General features: G+C 31.0%; 1 protein-coding gene across 4 annotated transcripts; it reads left to right on the top strand.

Annotated features, from left to right (window-relative positions):
• Positions 1 to 758: 758 nt before the first annotated feature.
• On the top strand, positions 759 to 17,002 carry Gls (glutaminase). 4 transcript variants are annotated; one of them, XM_071790068.1, is made up of 12 exons: positions 759 to 1,321; positions 3,121 to 3,215; positions 7,983 to 8,063; positions 10,683 to 10,782; positions 10,878 to 11,023; positions 11,327 to 11,700; positions 11,894 to 12,174; positions 12,476 to 12,652; positions 12,948 to 13,108; positions 13,444 to 13,569; positions 13,759 to 13,899; positions 14,267 to 17,002. In XM_071790068.1, the coding sequence occupies exons 1-12, from the start codon at positions 1,217 to 1,219 to the stop codon at positions 14,424 to 14,426; spliced, it is 1,947 nt and encodes a 648-aa protein (XP_071646169.1). In that variant the 5' UTR covers positions 759 to 1,216; the 3' UTR covers positions 14,427 to 17,002. The 4 variants fall into 4 exon arrangements, with proteins under 4 accessions (XP_071646169.1, XP_071646167.1, XP_071646166.1 ...); XM_071790065.1 differs by lacking the exon at positions 7,983 to 8,063 and adding an exon at positions 9,599 to 9,634 and having other exon boundaries at positions 761 to 1,321; XM_071790066.1 differs by lacking the exon at positions 7,983 to 8,063 and having other exon boundaries at positions 760 to 1,321.
• Positions 17,003 to 17,995: the final 993 nt, after the last annotated feature.

Genomic DNA, 17,995 nt, shown 5'->3' with positions numbered 1-17,995 from the left:
TTTGTAATTAATCCTTTATCCCATGTATCCTGTCCCTTTAGATATATTACATATAAAATATATTTATTTCAATTGTGTTTTAATACTAGGGCCGGTATTCATAGTCGGTTCTTATATTTAAGACCATCTTAAGTACAATCTTAAGATGTCATTAACCAATCACAGAGCCGATTTAGCATCTTAAGATATTACTTAAAACGGTCTTGAAATAAGATCTGATTATGAATACCGGCCTAGAACTATTAATAGGGTCAAAATAACTAATTTGACATTTTTAAAAATAATTATATTATTTATTTTTAACATCACAGTTTCTGAAATTTTCTCTGACTCTTATTGAAATATTCAGATAATTAATTTAATTTATAAATTTTTCTTTTTTTTTTAATTTTAATCTTTAGTAAAAATAAATAGGTATAGGTTAATCTTTTTTGGGTAGTCTAGTGTTAAATGATAATATTATTTATTTTATTTATGTTATGCGGTATATGGCATCACAAATATAAATAATCGTATATATGCATGTGTGATATGTTTGCGATGTGCAAAAATCATTTCACAAGTCACAAGCAGTCATAAGCAGACTTTCCCCAAGAGAACGTCGACGCCGTTCCGCGATTTTATTTCCCGCGGGTTAATTCGTGTCAGTTATATACGCCGTGACATATTCCGGATCAGCTATATAGCGAAATTTTGTACCATCCCAAAATCGCGCATGTCCCGCCGGCCGGTCTTCCCCGCCTTCTCTTCTTCTCTACGACCCTCGATGCAGTAGACGCTGGTCGTCGGGACGCTAAGGGTCGTCTTTCGACGGTGATGTCGTTGTCGCAGGTAAAATTGCGACAGGTGATTGTGTCAATTCGCGGACGATATCAATCGAGAATTCATTGAGGGACTAGATCTTCGAGTCGGGGAAAATTATACCTTGAAATATGGATCAAATAGTGTAGAAACGGGCGTTTTGCGTTTTAAAGTGCGAAACTTTGGTGGACATCTTTTGGGATATCGATCAGAAAATTCGAGCTTTTAAGAAGAAAATTTTATCTGGCTAAATATTTTACGTGCGAGATACAGATTGCAAATTGAAACATCTCGCTTTCATGTGAAGCAGTTCGATTATTTTTTTATATTGTTTACGACTTTTCGAATTATCATGAATTAATTGCGGTTGTTTCGAATTAGTGTTGTCGAATAAAATTATACGAAGTTATCAGTGATGAAAGCGTCGATATTAAGGGAGGTGGTGATGCAAGGTGCGAGGATGCTGAAGTTCGTGAGAGTCGGTGCAAACGGGCTCAGGAAACTGTACTCCACCAACAAGGTAAGAATATTTTATGTAAAAAAAAAAAAAAAAAATAGGAAAGATTCAAAAGTCGTTAAACGACGAAAATTCACGAAAATTCACAAAATTACGAAATTCATACAAACGACTTAGTAAGGGAAATATTAAACATGGCGATTACGGATTCAAGTATTACGCAATAATAGTAACATGCCTACAACTCAATGTTAACACATTTATCGACGTATTAGATCTATTCGTTACGTTGTAATTTAGATATACATCCTTAAGGTATTAAGGAAACGACCGATTCTCGATTCAACCACGTGGGCGGTGGCAATGGCCTATATCGGTGACAGAAATAGTTTGACACATAGCTCGCGTATGTCTATTATGTTGCGCCAACAAGCCGCTCGAATTAGATTATTACACTTAATAGTTTGTGCTTGATAATGATTAAAACTCGCCGATAATTATTAAAAGCAATATAATTAGTATGTACTACAATTATGTGACTGATCGTTTTACGATTATATTTTTAACAATGAGCATGCTGCATATTATAATATACTATATGAAGTCTGGATTTAAAGTATGTTATAGTGTATTATCGTGAAAAAATTTAATAAATACGTCTTGACACTTATATTATAAGAAACCTATTTATTTATTTATCTACCCAGAATTGTCAAGCAATATTTGGATTTTATTATTAACGTTTTTATCACTATGGACAAGATACGAGTATGTGAAGCTTATAGTTATGTATTGATTACATAACAAGCGGTGAGAGTGACATTCAGAGACGAGTAATCTCGCTCTTCAATCTAGTCGGGCTTTCAATTTTCATTACGCTTATATGTGTATGTACATACAAACCTACTGATCCGAATTAAAGTACACGTGACAGGCTTCTGCTTAGAGTACTATGATGTTGATTCATCGAAGGATCAATACAGAGCTGCCTAGCAACCAGCGCGATTCTTCTATGCAACCATCTCGAAATGTATAATTCAGAAACTGCTTAAAATAATTTTTTTAAATGAAGAAACTATTATATATATAGTCTCTCTGTGATATGAATATATTTTACTATACGAACAGTTTTATTTTAAAGTTTAAATTTAATAAAAAAATACACAACTATCGAATTAAATGCACAATTTTTCTTATTATAAATTTTATATTTATTAATTTACAGGCATATTTAGAAATGTGTAATTATTATATAAATGTGTAAATGTGTAAATGTGTTATTGTATAAATGTGTAAATTAATCTTCTTAATAAATTGCTAAAGCATCTTATTAATATAGCAATTGCTAATATTTATTGTAAAAGATTAATATAATTTCTGATTGTTTAATAACTTATGTCATTAAAATATAAATAAAAATGTGTTTTCTATCAATATTAAAATTAAATAATTTTTTTAGTTAATATAATAAAAGAAAGTAGTTTGATATGTACGTAAAAACTAAAGTTTTTCAATAAATCGAATTTCACTTAACTCTCGAATGAAACAATGCAGTCTGCGCATACATAATGCAAAATGCATAGAGCTTTATTTAGAGATTATAAAAAACTATATTTTATTAATATTATATCATAATGTCTTAAAATAATTTTTATTTTATTGAACAAATACATTTTCACCTATTTTTTAATTATTAATTACAAACTCCAGGAATCCTTGCATGTTTCTACGTTTTGTTGAATAATATCTCAATTGTGGCTAATATTATTTGAACAATTCGGTGTTTTATTTTATGTAATTGTGAAAACAATTACAATTTTATTTTCTACTTGTTAACGAACGGAATATTCATGATTTTACAGAAACGTGCTGCTATACCAACGTCCACGAGACTCGGAAAAGCGAATTTGAATGCCGCTTCTGGAGCTGCAGTGAAATTGGAACATCCTCAAATACGGTACGAAAAATCCTAACATAGCTTATTTAATTCTGAGAAAGAATTAAACAAAAAAAAATGTGGAATAGTTTTATCGAATTAATACATATTTTTACGAACTATTTTTTTAATAATAATATTTCTTTTATACAAATAAGTAGGTTCAGAAACCTGGTACCCCACTTAAAAAAAAATGATTTTTTAATACAGAAAATAATAGTATTTTGTTTGTAGTTGATTGTAGTGAATTTACTTTTGTTTGTAGTTGTACCGTTTGAGTAATAGTTGCGTTTGAACAGTTCGCCAACTGTTAATTATAATTAACTTTGTTAATTATCAAGATTTCTTAATTCCATTTTTTTTATATGATTCAGAATCGTTTGTAGTTATTTGTAGTGATTTTACTTTCGTTTGTAGTTGTATCGTTTAAAAGTTACGCTTGTTTAAACGATTCGCCAAGAGTTCACTTTCTTAATTATCAAGATTTCCCAAATCTGTTTTTTTTCTATGTGCTTCAGAATCGTTTGTAGTTGTTTGTAGTAATTTTACTTTTGTTTATAATTGTACCGTTTGAGCTATAGTTGTGTTTAAACAATTCTCCAAGAGTAAACTTTGTTAGTTTACCAATATTTCTTAATTTTGTTTTTTTCCATATGATTCAGAATCGTTTGTAGTTGTTTGTAGTAATTTTACTTTTGTTTAAAATTGTACCGTTTGAATAATAGTTGTGTTTAAATAATTCGCCTAGAGTAAACTTTGTTAATTATCAATATTTCCCAAATCTGTTTTTTTTCTATGTGCTTCAGAATCATTTGTAGTTGTTTGTAGTAATTTTACTTTTGTTTAAAATTGTACTGTTTGAGTAGTAATTGTATTTAAACAATTCGCCAAGAGTAAACTTTGTTATAATTATCCAAAAGGACTGATAAACAAGATCAAATTTTGCATCGCAATGGAACCTAAATATATAAAATCTATAAAATCTAATCTATAAAAATTTTTCTTTAAATCCTAAGAAATACGAACATATATTATTATTTATCCGAAATGGTGGAAAAGTTGCGAAAATGGTGCATTAAGATATTAGACTTTAATATTAGTTTACATAGAAACCAACTGTCCGCTTTAAAAGTATTTTTTATTTTTTTGATATTACAAAAAATATTTTTTCAGTTTATAATTTCTTTATTGATTTGAGATTTAATATTTATTTAATTCTTTTAAAACAATCAATAAATTAATAATAATAATAATAAAATCGATAACAGTTAATTATTAGAAGCAAATAACCAGTGTTCACACATGTTACCATGGAAGTAATACGTCACATATCGTGAGTTTCTTTTATGCGTGGCTACACTAAGGGCCATTCCAGAATACGTTAGCTACTCATAAATGTCATAAATAAAACAGTATTGGTTCATATTCAACTTAAAAAAAATTGAATCTTTTATAATTCGTATAGAGCAGATTGTTGGTTTCTATGTATACCAATAATAAATTCTAATACCTTGATACGCTATTTTCACAACATTCCCACCATTTCTCGGATAAATGATTGTTATTTTCCTATTTCTTAGGATCTAAAAAAGGATTTTTAAAGATTAGTTTAGGTTCCATCAAGATGTGTGTGCAAAGTTTGGCCTTATTTACCGGTCCTTCTTTCTCAAATCTGGTTTTTTTTTTCATGTGATTTACAATGACTTGTAGTTATTTGTAGTAATTTTGCTTTCGTTTATAATTGTATTATTTAAAAATTATGATTGTTTAAACAATTTATTAATAATAAACTTGATTAATTATCAAGATATCTCAAATCCGCTTGCGCCATCTTCTTTAGAATCGTTTGTAGTTGTTTGTAGTGCTTTCTTTTTTTTTGTATTTGCACCGTTTTATATATAGTTATGATATTTTTGCAATATACAAGAATAAGTGTAACTTTGCCAATTTTGGAAATATTTTAAAACTGATTGCGCGACTCGATGTAAAATCGTTTGTAGTTGTTCGTAATGGTTTTCGTTCCGTTTCGTTTAAAATATCTCCAAAATTGGCAAAGTTACACTTCTTGTTTATTGCAAAAATATAATAACTTTTGAACGGTGCAACTACAAACGAAAAAAAGCACTACAAACAACTACAAACGATTCTGATGAAGATGGCGCAAGCGGATTTGAGATATCTTCAAAATTAGCAAAGTTACATTTTTTGTTTATTGCAAAAATATAATAACCTTTGAACGGTGCAACTACAAACGAAAAGAAAAGCACTACAGACAACTACAAATGATTCTGAAGAAGATGGCGCAAACGGATTTGAGATATCTCAAAGTGGGGTGCGAGTAATTTTTATAATTTTTATAATTTTTAATGTATAATTTAAACTACAAACGAAATTTTTGTTACTATAAAAAACTACAAATAAAATGCTAACGTTTTCCGTAAAAAAATTAATTTTTCGGAAGTTGGGTGCCAGGTTCACATAGGTTTGGTCCTTGTGGACCTAAAAGGCAACAACGAGAAATATACAGTAATCGTTAGTCACGAAGATGCGGAAAAAGCCCGAAAAGATTACTAAATTAATATAATTAATATAATAATAAATAATCTCGATATTTTCATATCGATCATATCAATCATATCAATCTGAAAACTGTTATTTATTTTATAGACATGACTTTTGCAACATTATTGTTTAAGTACAAGATTCTTTTTTATATATTTAAAATAGGTGCTCCTATCGTCGTGTCACGTCGTATCTAAGATAGGTTAAGATAGGTTATATTTCTTTCTTATACGGGTGCATTTTGATATTCACTGGCAGTACTGGCAGTACTGTAGTCGTCGTTTCGTTATTCCAGCCTGAAAGTAACAGCAGCAATATAGAAACGCTCCTGCAGTTCTACTCAATAACGTCATATCGTCAGTACTTACAGTGAATATCGAAACGCACCCATATTTAAGGGTCGGCAGGAGATACATGCGCTTTATGCACTTTATCACGGCTACGAATTCTTTTTCCCAAATTTTAGCCAAATTAATTAATGATTCACTACAAACAACTACAAACGATTCTGAAGCACCATAGAAAAAAACAGATTTAGGAAATCTTGCTAATTAACAAAGTGAACTCTTGGCGAATTGTTTAAACAATCGTAACTTTTAAACGATACAACTACAAACAAAAGTAAAATCACTACAAACAATTCTGAATCATATGGAAAAAAAAGAAATTAAGAAATATTGGTAAATTAACAAAGTTTACTCTTGGAGAATTGTTTAAACACAACTATAGTTCAAACGGTACAATTTTAAACAAAAGTAAAATTACTACAAACAACTACAAACGATTCTGAAGCACATAGAAAAAAAAAAACAGATTTGGGAAATCTTGATAATTAAGGTGGTCCTTTCGTGGACCTAGCTAGTCAAGTAACAGTCCGTCATGAGGTAATTGAAAACAAACATATTGACAAACATTACACAACATCCCAATAATTATAATAATATAATATGATTTTACACGCACGATTTAATCGTATTTAATTATTTACTAATTAAAAAAATATCACAATAGTAGTGCGGTTGGACTCGATTTAGGTTAGGTCAGGCATGACAGTACGAGTAAAGCAATATGCGATTGGACCACTACTTATTTAACCTCATATATCAGAGCAAAACATTCGGCAAGCCCTTATTTTCAAGGTATGTACGAAATCCGGAAACTTCAGGGAATATTTTAAGACATGAATAATGTATTCATCTGATCGCTAAGTACATGTATTATTCGTTGAAAACCTCGGACGTGGCGATTTGCATCATTCTATCTTTCTCGTTCATTAGATGTAAACAAGGATAGAATGACAATGGCACGCTCCGCGAACGCACATTTAGAATGACTTATTTCTTGTAAAGTGTCGGTAACCTTACTTGATTTTTCGTACACATGCCCCTTATTACTGTATATTTAACATATATCAAATTTAGGTACCTATCTAATACTTGTTCTCACGAAAGGACCACCTTAAGAAAGTGAACTGTTGGCGAATCGTTTAAACAAGCGTAACTTTTAAACGATACAACTACAAACGAAAGTAAAATCACTACAAATAACTACAAACGATTCTGAATCATATAGAAAAAACGGAATTAAGAAATCTTGATAATTAACAAAGTTAATGATAATTAACAGTTGGCGAACTGTTCAAACGCAACTATTACTCAAACGGTACAACTACAAACAAAAGTAAATTCACTACAATCAACTACAAACAAAATACTATTATTTTCTGTATTGAAAAATCATTTTTTTTTAAGTGGGGTTCCAGGTTCCTGAACCTCAAATAAGTAACGCAAGAATTTCTTTTAATATATCTTTTTAATCGCGTATCGCACGACGGCTTGTATAAGAAACATAAACGTAACGTAACACTGAAACGCGTAATTTGAACGCTGCGCTGGACGAATGCGTAATTGTGATAACTGGCAAACGATACCGACATATAGAAAGGCATAGTGATCGTCGTGCAATAAGTTTATCGATGCGATATCATGCACTGCAATCTATTAACCCATCGCAATTGATTAGGTTGAGCGTTGTTATTGTGTATTATTTAAGCGCGGTCAGCAACATAAGATCTCTCAGATCGTGATTTTATCTGTCGCTAAACTGAAGCAGTGGTATCTCTCGAGAACGCGAGATATGATATAGATTGTAAAATATTCTCAAAATGGTGTACTTTCTGTGGTGATATTAATTTGTGTTTCTTTCACCCGCAATTATTAAAGTCAGAACAATGGACGACTTTGAATTTAATGGTCATTGCATCGACACGATCGATGATTTCAATGAATTACCATTAAGAACGTATCGGTAAGATTATCTTATTCTGAAGAGTATCTAATATTAACATCGTTACTAGATATTTGTTAGAATCAATGAAAATTTTTAACAAATTTTTAACAAATATTGAGTAACGATTTCAATTATTTAACATTAGTCCTTTTATAAAAGAATTGAATTGAGAGTTATCTATAGAAGAGATAAATTGGTAAGCGATACAAAGAAATATAAAAATAAAAATATTTTTAAACTAATTAAAAAGAAAAAGGCCAATGATCGAGCATTAGCAGATGTTAAACCATATAATTAATTAACATATGTACAAAGAACGGTTCTTTGTACATATGTTAATTAATTATATGGTTTAACATCTACTAATGCTCGATCATTGGCCTTTTTCTTTTTAATTTTTATATTCATACGAGCGTGCATGGTTATTATTTTTATTTTTATTTTTAAACTAATCTCAGATTTTGTAGAAAATCAATTCCTGATTTTGATAAAATTAAATCTTGATTATAAAATAAATATTTTTAATATTTTTTAAATAAATTCATCTGTTCTTAATGCGATTTAATTATAATTTTTTATTAAACATCATACATTATTTAATGCTTTATTTATCATATAACTTAATCAAGCTTGTGCATCTATAAAGAATTTCAGAACATAAATTCTTTTTCTGTCGAGCTGATTTTTAACATCTCAATCCTTTATCCACCGGAGTTGTCTGCTCTAGCTCTAATAAACTCTAATATACTAAGCAATTATTTGTTACCGGTTTCTGTTTGTTACAATTGTTCGTCATCGAATGCAAATTGCATGTAGCTCGTCGCTCTCAAGATGTCACCTGCTCCTGACGTAAATGATATTTTAAGGTTTATTTTTTATCATTGTGGGGGGTCGACGTCAAAACTTGTTTTCCTTTTTTTTTTTCGAGTGTTATAAGAACCTTGGTGATATCTGTGACGGAGTAATTTTGCAACCAGACAGCAATAAGACGTTCTTTAGATTTTGCACAAAAAGTCTGTTACATTTAACGTTTTGCAAACTTGTATTATGTGAAGAAAACTAAAGATCTAATCGTGTTTTTTGGTGCGCTGCAACGCGAAATAATCACAGCGATATTTTATTAGATTGAGTTAACAAAAAACGTTTGTCTAACTAAATCTGCGAAATTGAACTTGAATTAAATAAACGTAATTTAACGCGACGTAAAAAATCGCAATTAATACCTGCGAGACTTATAAATATAATGTTTTTTGATTTTTAACAATAAAAGTATAACAGTTTACGCAGTTAAAATAAAATAGTTTTGAACTACGACAATCACTATGCCGTACATCGAGTCAGACGATTGTGATTCCAAAGCAAACTCTAATCTCCAGTTGACTAAGCTTTCCGAAGATTACGCAATTAAATCGAAAATTGCGTGTTCGATCTGGGTAGAAAAGAAAGATGATCGATCCACCCGGATGTTGGCACGCTTTCTTAGGTAACAGTCGCATTAACAATTATTATTATCATCACTAATGCAGAATCGTTTGTTTTGCTTTTCGTTACAGCGAATACAGCTTTATTCACGACAGCCATTATATGTAGTGAGTACACTATGCGCCATTAATGCGTTGCGTGATATGAATAGCTTATTAATAGCACAGTATTTATTCCGTGCCATTTTGTCGATATAACAATTTCATTAAAGCTAACGAACGAAAAATTATACATAAAATTATCATTTAATGAAATGTCAGACATAATAACTTCATATCTAGGGTAACTCGGAGGAATATGCCACACTTAAGAAAAATATGATTTTTTTCCTATTTTTCTTTCTTTTTGAGGTATCTTTGCATACTCTGGTCTTCTTTTTCCTTCTTTTATCTGTTATTTATATATGGTTTTAATGAAATATTTTGATTCTTTACTATTAAAAAGAAAGAAATACCCCCATGTGGGGGTAATATTGTTAATTGTTACATATACAAACATGTATAGTAATTTAACTTTAGAAGGGCATTTTTGTCTAAAAACATGTAAAAGAATATTTTTATTACAATTTCAATAAAACACTAAGAAAATTCTAAAAAGCACGTTGTCATACTTGTCATACTGTACTTACCCCATAAAAACTATAATACTGACAGGAAGTAAGTAAAACTTGGGCAAAACGTCAGATATAATATTTTTAACAATTTCACAGTATTTACAACAACGCTCCTAGCCGTAGCTTTGTTATAAACATAACGAGTGGCATATTCCCCACACTGGCATATTCCCCCCAGTTACCCTAATTTTTTTGTTTATTGTTTATTAAGCAAGATAATCAATTTTATTATTCTACTTGTATTTTCAATGCATGGTGAGTTTTACTTTTACGTTTATAAACGTACGGTGATTTAATTAAATGGAAGATGGAATATTACATTTATTTTATAATTACTAAGTAACAGTTGTAGAATGAGTTAAATAATGATAATGTGGTGGTCATTCTCGCTATATATGTATATGATTTTGTTATTATTGTCTATATAATTAAAATTATAGAAAAATAGTTGTGAGAAAAATATCTGTTGACTGTAGTACATTGTTCACAAACGCGTTATTCGCTTTATATCATTTAATAATTATATTTTTAATGTTTTACAGCACTCGAGATCAAGATCAAGCAACGAACGCCGAAGATGTTTTATTTGACATGTTCAAGAACGAGGAGACCGGTCTTGTATCAGTCGCGGAATTTCTAGCTGTATGTAAGACGGAACAACATTCTATTTTTATAGAGAGATAAATTCGTGAAATAGTTATATAACAGAAATTAATATCTATATTAATTTATTTAAGGCTTTAAGGATAACTGGTTTACGGAAAAATGATCCTCGACTTCAGGAACTTACTGACAATCTGAAAAAAGAGCACGCCAAGAATAACGATCGCACTAAAGCTATATCGCACGAAACGCAGAAGCTAGATAGAGAACAATTCAGAAGGTGAGTCTACGATCTCAAAAAAACAACTCATATGCATGTATTTTAAGTAGATGCGAAACATTACATTACTTTAATAGTTCTAGATATTCTTCATAACGTGAACTTTAATATAATTTTATACGTATTTATTTTAATATAATATTATACGTATATAATGTTTAAATATTTGCAAAATTTAATTTAACTTTTAAATATATTTCTTCCTGAATTTAATGTAATATTTAAATGTTGAAAAAAGCCAAGTTTGTGTAAATATCTACGATAAGAAAACGTCTTTAAATGCGTCGCTGTTTCCTCTTTCAGGATCATAAATCCCAATATCGTCTTGATCTCGCGAGCGTTCAGGCATCAGTTCATAATTCCCGACTGGTCAGGTTTCACAAAACACATCGAAGATTTTTATTGGAAATGCAAAACGAACACCGAAGGCAAGGTCGCCTTCTATATACCGCAGTTAGCCAAGATGAATCCAGAATATTGGGGCGTATCCGTGTGCACCATTGACGGTCAGCGATTCAGCATTGGAGATACCTCAATACCGTTCACCCTTCAAAGCTGCAGTAAACCTTTGACCTATGCGATAGCCTTGGAGAGGCTGGGTAACGAAGTGGTGCATCAGTACGTTGGTCAAGAGCCGTCCGGTAGAAATTTCAACGAGCTCGTACTAGATTATAATAGTATGTACTATATTTGGTCGAAAAAATGATACAATTTGAATAACAGTAAAAAATCAATTAATAAATTTGGTATTTAAGTTATTTTTTTAATTAAAAATTAAGGAAAAAATGACAAAGTGTGAAGTGCTTTATTATTATTTTTTTTATTTTGACTTATACGATCAATTTGTAATACAAATGGATATCTTTTTAGAGAAGCCGCACAATCCAATGATCAACGCCGGCGCGATATTAATTTGCTCGCTTCTGAAAACGTTAGTCAAGCCGGAAATGGGCCTGGCCGAGAAATTCGACTTCACGATGAATTGTTTTAAAAGATTGGCCGGTGGTGAGAATCTCGGGTTTAACAACGCCGTCTTTTTGTCAGAGCGAGAGGCGGCCGATCGAAATTACGCCTTAGGATTTTACATGAGGGAGCACAAATGCTATCCGGAAAAGACGAATCTGCAGGAAGTTATGGATTTCTATTTCCAGGTAGATATTTCTTCCTTATGTAGTCATTGAAACAATTTAAATAAAGCATTACGGACTCATTTTTAATTATTAGGAACAAAAATTAAAATAAAATAAAAATTTATGAATGTACGCTAAATAATAGTTTTCGATATCTTTTTACTGAATAAACACGAGTCTGTTTTAGTTTAATTCGTGGTACATCTTTCAATTTCCCTTTTGACTACGATACTGAGGAACCAGACTAAACCGCCTCTATTTCTATTTCGGGTATTTGTGCGTATGTAACGTTCTGACGATAAATTTTGTTTTTACTGGCAAGTGCTGCGCTATGGAAGCAAATTGCGAGACAATGTCGATAATGGCAGCCACATTAGCGAACGGCGGCATTTGCCCGATTACCGAGGAGAAGGTCCTAAAACCGGACAGCGTCCGCGATGTCTTGAGTCTTATGCACAGCTGCGGCATGTACGACTATAGCGGACAATTCGCGTTCAAAGTGAGTTAAAAAAAGAAAAATGCACCGTGTAATATCTTCGGAAATCAAAATAAATGGTTCAAAGAACACACGAAATTAAAAGGCTCAACAGACTTTTCAGAACCATAACCGGCAACTGTTTAGTTATAAAAAACTTTTACTGCGTTGCTTTATTGCGTAAATATGTTAGTTGACATGATACATAATCTGGTTTTGGATAATAATTTATTTACTGTACGTATGATGCCAATATCAACGTAAAGCTTTGATAAAAATCGATGCTTTACATTTTATTCTATGTTATATTTTATTCTAGGTTGGCATACCGGCCAAGTCCGGCGTGTCGGGAAGCCTTCTCGTGGTAATTCCAAACGTCATGGGAATTTGCACGTGGTCACCACCCTTGGATCCGCTCGGCAATTCCTGTCGCGGTGTGCAGTTCTGCGAGGAGCTCGTGCGCGAATTTAACTTCCACAGGTAACGATACAGTTAATCAATAATTAAATTGTTTATCTAAAAAAGAAAACAAAGAAAGTTGATAAGCGATTAAAAAATATTATTTCAAATCTTTAAATTGTTCTTTTTTCTTATACTTAAACATTCAACATGATTAAACAATTTGAATACACTGTGTAGGTTGTACAACTATTATTATGGAATATTTTTTTTGAAATTTATCTGAGTTCCTTATTCCTTGTAATTTACGTTATAGTCGATCATAGAAACTTCATCGAAACTGAAATTCAACTTTATTTCTTTGCCCTTTCTCGTGACGTTATTATAGATAAACTTATTTCATAATATAACTACAGGTACGATAATCTAAAGCACGCGACGAATAAGAGAGATCCTAGACGGCACAAATACGAAACGAAAGGCCTCTCGATCGTTAATCTTCTGTTCAGCGCTGCCAGTGGTGACGTCACAGCGATGAGAAGGTGAGTTACTCTTTTAAAAACCTGTTTAATAAAGATAAATGTGCGAACCTGTGTTGCGCGTTTTTTTTAATCATATCATATTTCTGTAAATGAGAAATTTTGCACCAGTGATGAAATTTAACGGAGGCAAAGAAGTATTAGAAGATTACATATAGTTATATTAGTTTTGATTGTTATCGATAATTTCAGACACCGATTGAGTGGGATGGATATGACACTGTCGGATTACGATGGCAGAACCGCGTTGCACTTGGCCGCCAGCGAAGGTCATCTAGATTGCATCGAGTTTCTGATCGAGCATTGCGGGGTCCCACATGATCCCAAGGACAGGTACAACTTGAGCACTGCTTCAAGATCCAGTTACAATGATTATTTCACGAATTGAGTATAATCTGACAACGGATTTTTGGCAATTATTACGAATAATTAATCTATTATAGTTGTTTTTTAAAGCACACTTTTTACATACGGAATAAGAAAATATATTCTCTTTTTCTAATCTTTATTTGTAAATTATTTAATACATTTAAAGTTAATGTTTTCTAAATTAAAATTTAATTCTTTTCTATAATTTTTTTTACAATTTTTTAAATGATTAATATTTTTTCTTTATGCTAGAATTAATCGTTTTCATGTGTTTTTAGTAGCTCTTATCTTTATGCCATGCAATTAAATTTAAAACATATCGTGTTTTTAGATGGGGTAAACGACCAGTCGACGAAGCCGAGACTTTCGGGCACGTGCAGGTGGTGGAGTATCTGAACAACTACGCTCTCGTCCGTAAGACCGAATTAGAGAACAAACAGAACGAATGTATCGATGAAGTTAAACCGGAAACGGCAGTGCAGTCGCCGTGAGCAATAAGCGATGACGAATTTATTCGGAACTGGAGTGAGTCGAGGAACCGAGGGTGAGGGTGGGAACAAGGACTTACGTGAAAGCTGTCGAGTGGAGAAAGAAACGAGACGACGTATCGATCGTAGTAACAGCAGAACGAGGTCGCAAGAAAATACGTTTTTATTCTATGTAACCAGAGAATTTTTCAATATTATATTATTTGAATGGTATAGCACATATATGATATATAGAATTATTTCATAACTATATTTATATAGTAGCTAATCGCAATTAGTAAATGCGTTTTGGAACATATTTTTTATTTATCAACCTTAATGCAAAAGAATTTTTACATCAGCCTTAAACGGACAATAACGGGGAACAATAATTCTATCAGTTTTTGAACGCGTGACCTCGTTCTATTTACGCGCGACAGATTCGAGTTATCTCAGCATTGAGCAACATACTCAGATTAAGAATAACTGTGATTAATATTACGTATGGGTCTTTTTTCCATGATTTAGTTTATTAAAAGTGAGAAGTTTGTTTCCATCACTTTATTAATTTATATGTTACTTCTACCTCGTATTCTTTACTATCGTATTCCTCACCATCATATATTCACTCTTTAAGATACACTTCGATATCTTTTCTGCTTTTGAATGTAAATGCGAGAGAAACTTCTAATTTACATATCAGATCAATAAAAGTACAAACCAAGTGCTATCCGATTTTTAAGTTTGAAATATTCTGTCTTCATGTTTGACAGAATATTCAGTTAACAGGAGATAACATGCCTTAATTACTTCACAATTTTGAATAATTTGAGCTATTTTTGAGCTGTTATATTTAATAAGGCATAAATTCTTTTGTCTTTTATCGACACAAGTCTATCTTAAAAACGAGGCAAAAAAGGTGGCTATTTTGGGAATAAATTTTTAGAATTAATTTGTTCAATAATAAAGTATTTCGCCCGACAGCAAAATACATTAACGTAAAAAAATTACTAACGTTGTAAAATAAGAGTCAATTTAATGAATTGAAACTTTTAAGTAAGCATAGACTATTTAATACGTATAAATTGAGGTTGTAAGAGACATTAAATATTTCCGTTTTTATTTTCTAATTTCTTTTTTTTTCTCTCACATTTAAATAATATAAAAACAATAATTTTATAAAATTGAAGATATTGACAAATTGTCATATTGTCTCGACACAGTGGCGCTTATTATTATTCCTCTATTTAATTCTGGAAGTAGTAATTTATTTTTCTAATACAATGGCGCATAAATACGCAAATAACTAGCCAATCGGGAAATACAGATGTTATCTCGGTGGAAATTCTTCGTAACAAATCGCGCGTGAATCGTGCGTTAAACATATCTTTCTGAATATACTTTCCGTGATGTTTTAGAGATTCTTTGAAGATATGGAATGTATATCCGTCTTAGAGAGGAATATTTACTATTTCGCAAGCGTCCATTGTGAGAGAAACTTTTAAAAAAGTATTACTTAATGTGATATCTTAATAGAGAGACATATTTTATTTTAACAACGTCCCTCTTTTCTTCATTATGTTCTTTAATAACGTAATGTTATTAAAGTTAGTTAATGTTTTTTAAAAAAGTTTACGTTTGTATTAAAAATTAGTTACCTTTCGATTGTTTTTATCTATTGTTTTGGAAAAGAGCAGATAAATAATCTGTGCAGATAATTTTTATGTCATTCATAATTAATTAAAGAATTAGGCATTTACATGAGAGACGGAATGTTACGGTAATCTCTATTTCTTCCGTCTATAATATCATCTACTATAATGTATAGAATAATATGTACGTTGTTTCCATAGATAAATATAGTTAAACGGATAATGCCAATTCTGAGTACAATTATATACTTATTTTTCAGTGTATGAGCGAGTACTCAGTATCGCCATACTGTTGTTGTTACGCTACATAAATGTGCCGACAGATGCAAAAAGGCTGGAAAAGTCAATTTCTCGCGAACGCGTCAACTATGACGATTACGATTACGCTAACAATTACACTAGCGATTATATATATATTCGATGTATGTTAGACAACTATATTTTCGAATAAATTAGCTAAGATTGCTTCGCGTAGAGAGAAACCTGATCTTATATTTTCAAACGGGCAAAAGATGACAATAACGTTACATCGTATGAGAACGTAATTCTCATGTGAGAGGTGGATATAGATTCCGTAATTTTTTGTCACTAAAAGAACAGAATTTATGTGGCATAAAACTGTTTACAATACATTTTAAGAAATGTATAATTTTTTTACCTAATCTATTCGTGAGGAATTAGTTACAGTATTAGTAGATGTGAGATAAGTTTTACGACGAAAAGCCTTCACATATTTTTCTATGATCGTTATATTAACATATGTATATGACTGTGGCGTTTTTAATTAAACAATTGTTGAGAGATTCGATAATCTCAAACTTCCTATTTCTAAAAAGATTTTATTTATAGTTAGTAAATTGTTTGTGTAATTTGTGCAATCCAGACCAAGTATTGCGTCCACCTCTGTACTTGTTCTGTCTATGAAATAAAGTATTAAATAAAAAATAATTTGCGTCTCTACTTTACTTATCCTAATTGTTATTTAAATTTATTTCTTTAATATTAATAATATTATTAAATTAATAATAATAAATATTAATATAATAAATGTTAAATTTTTATAGATATTAATTTATAGATATTAATTGTCTCATCGTTTATAATATTTGTACTGCTAATAATTTATAATACGTACTCTACAATTGTTTAAGATTAATTATAATTGTGCGTTCAATTTTACATTATAAAGACAGCGGAAACATAAAATTTCGCGAATAATTGGGTGCAATAAGAAAAAATACAAATTGCTTATTGCAAAAACAATTAAAAAAGGCCAAATTTCGAGCAATACAAATTGCTTATTATTCATATTTGAGACAATAAATTCTGATATTTTGTATATTTACATTAATTAATGACAAACTTATCGATCAGACGATTGTAAAATACGCAGAATACATGAGCCGTCTTGATAACGACTAGATCATCAAATAAACATTAAACGAGCTCCGTACTTTTGTGACGTAATATCATCATTAGGAATATAAAACGAGGACTAGGAAGAAGTAATAAATAAGAATATTGAAAAATGAAGATTGACTTTGACCTCGACATTGCGCGCAATATCAGCGATTTTATGTACGAGTCAAACGCGTCATACGCGCGCTAATCGGCGCGAAGCAAGCGCGGATAATCGTTGCAATTTAGACGAGCCGTAACAAAACGTTATTATACCTATACTGATGGCTGGCGGTAAGATGCGCTGAAAAAATCCATTCATTCGTACGATAAATGTTCAACAGGACGTACAACAACCTACGTTAATAGTGATTAAAAAATAATTTTGCTTAGACAATGATCGCACCTGATAATTGGAAACAATGTAATTTTGTTTCTTTTATTGTTAATTAATCCTCCGTCTGTATACGTATGTCTAGAATACGGCATCCGAGCCTAAATGATGATCTGCTCCTAACTGTAAAACTTGTAAATTTGCCAGAA

This window comes from Temnothorax longispinosus, chromosome 10 (genome assembly GCF_030848805.1).
Source record: "Temnothorax longispinosus isolate EJ_2023e chromosome 10, Tlon_JGU_v1, whole genome shotgun sequence".
Taxonomy (NCBI): Eukaryota; Metazoa; Arthropoda; class Insecta; order Hymenoptera; family Formicidae; genus Temnothorax; species Temnothorax longispinosus.
The sequence above is the reverse complement of the archived record's forward strand: the minus strand, read 5'-3'. Positions and strand labels throughout refer to the sequence as shown.

Coding starts and splice junctions, on each gene's coding strand:
- Gls (XM_071790068.1), top strand. CDS start 1,217: ATGAAAGCGTCGATATTAAGGGAGGTGGTGATGCAAGGTGCGAGGATG. Junction 1,322..3,120: donor AACTGTACTCCACCAACAAG/GTAAGAATATTT, acceptor ATGATTTTACAG/AAACGTGCTGCTATACCAAC. Junction 3,216..7,982: donor TTGGAACATCCTCAAATACG/GTACGAAAAATC, acceptor TATTAAAGTCAG/AACAATGGACGACTTTGAAT.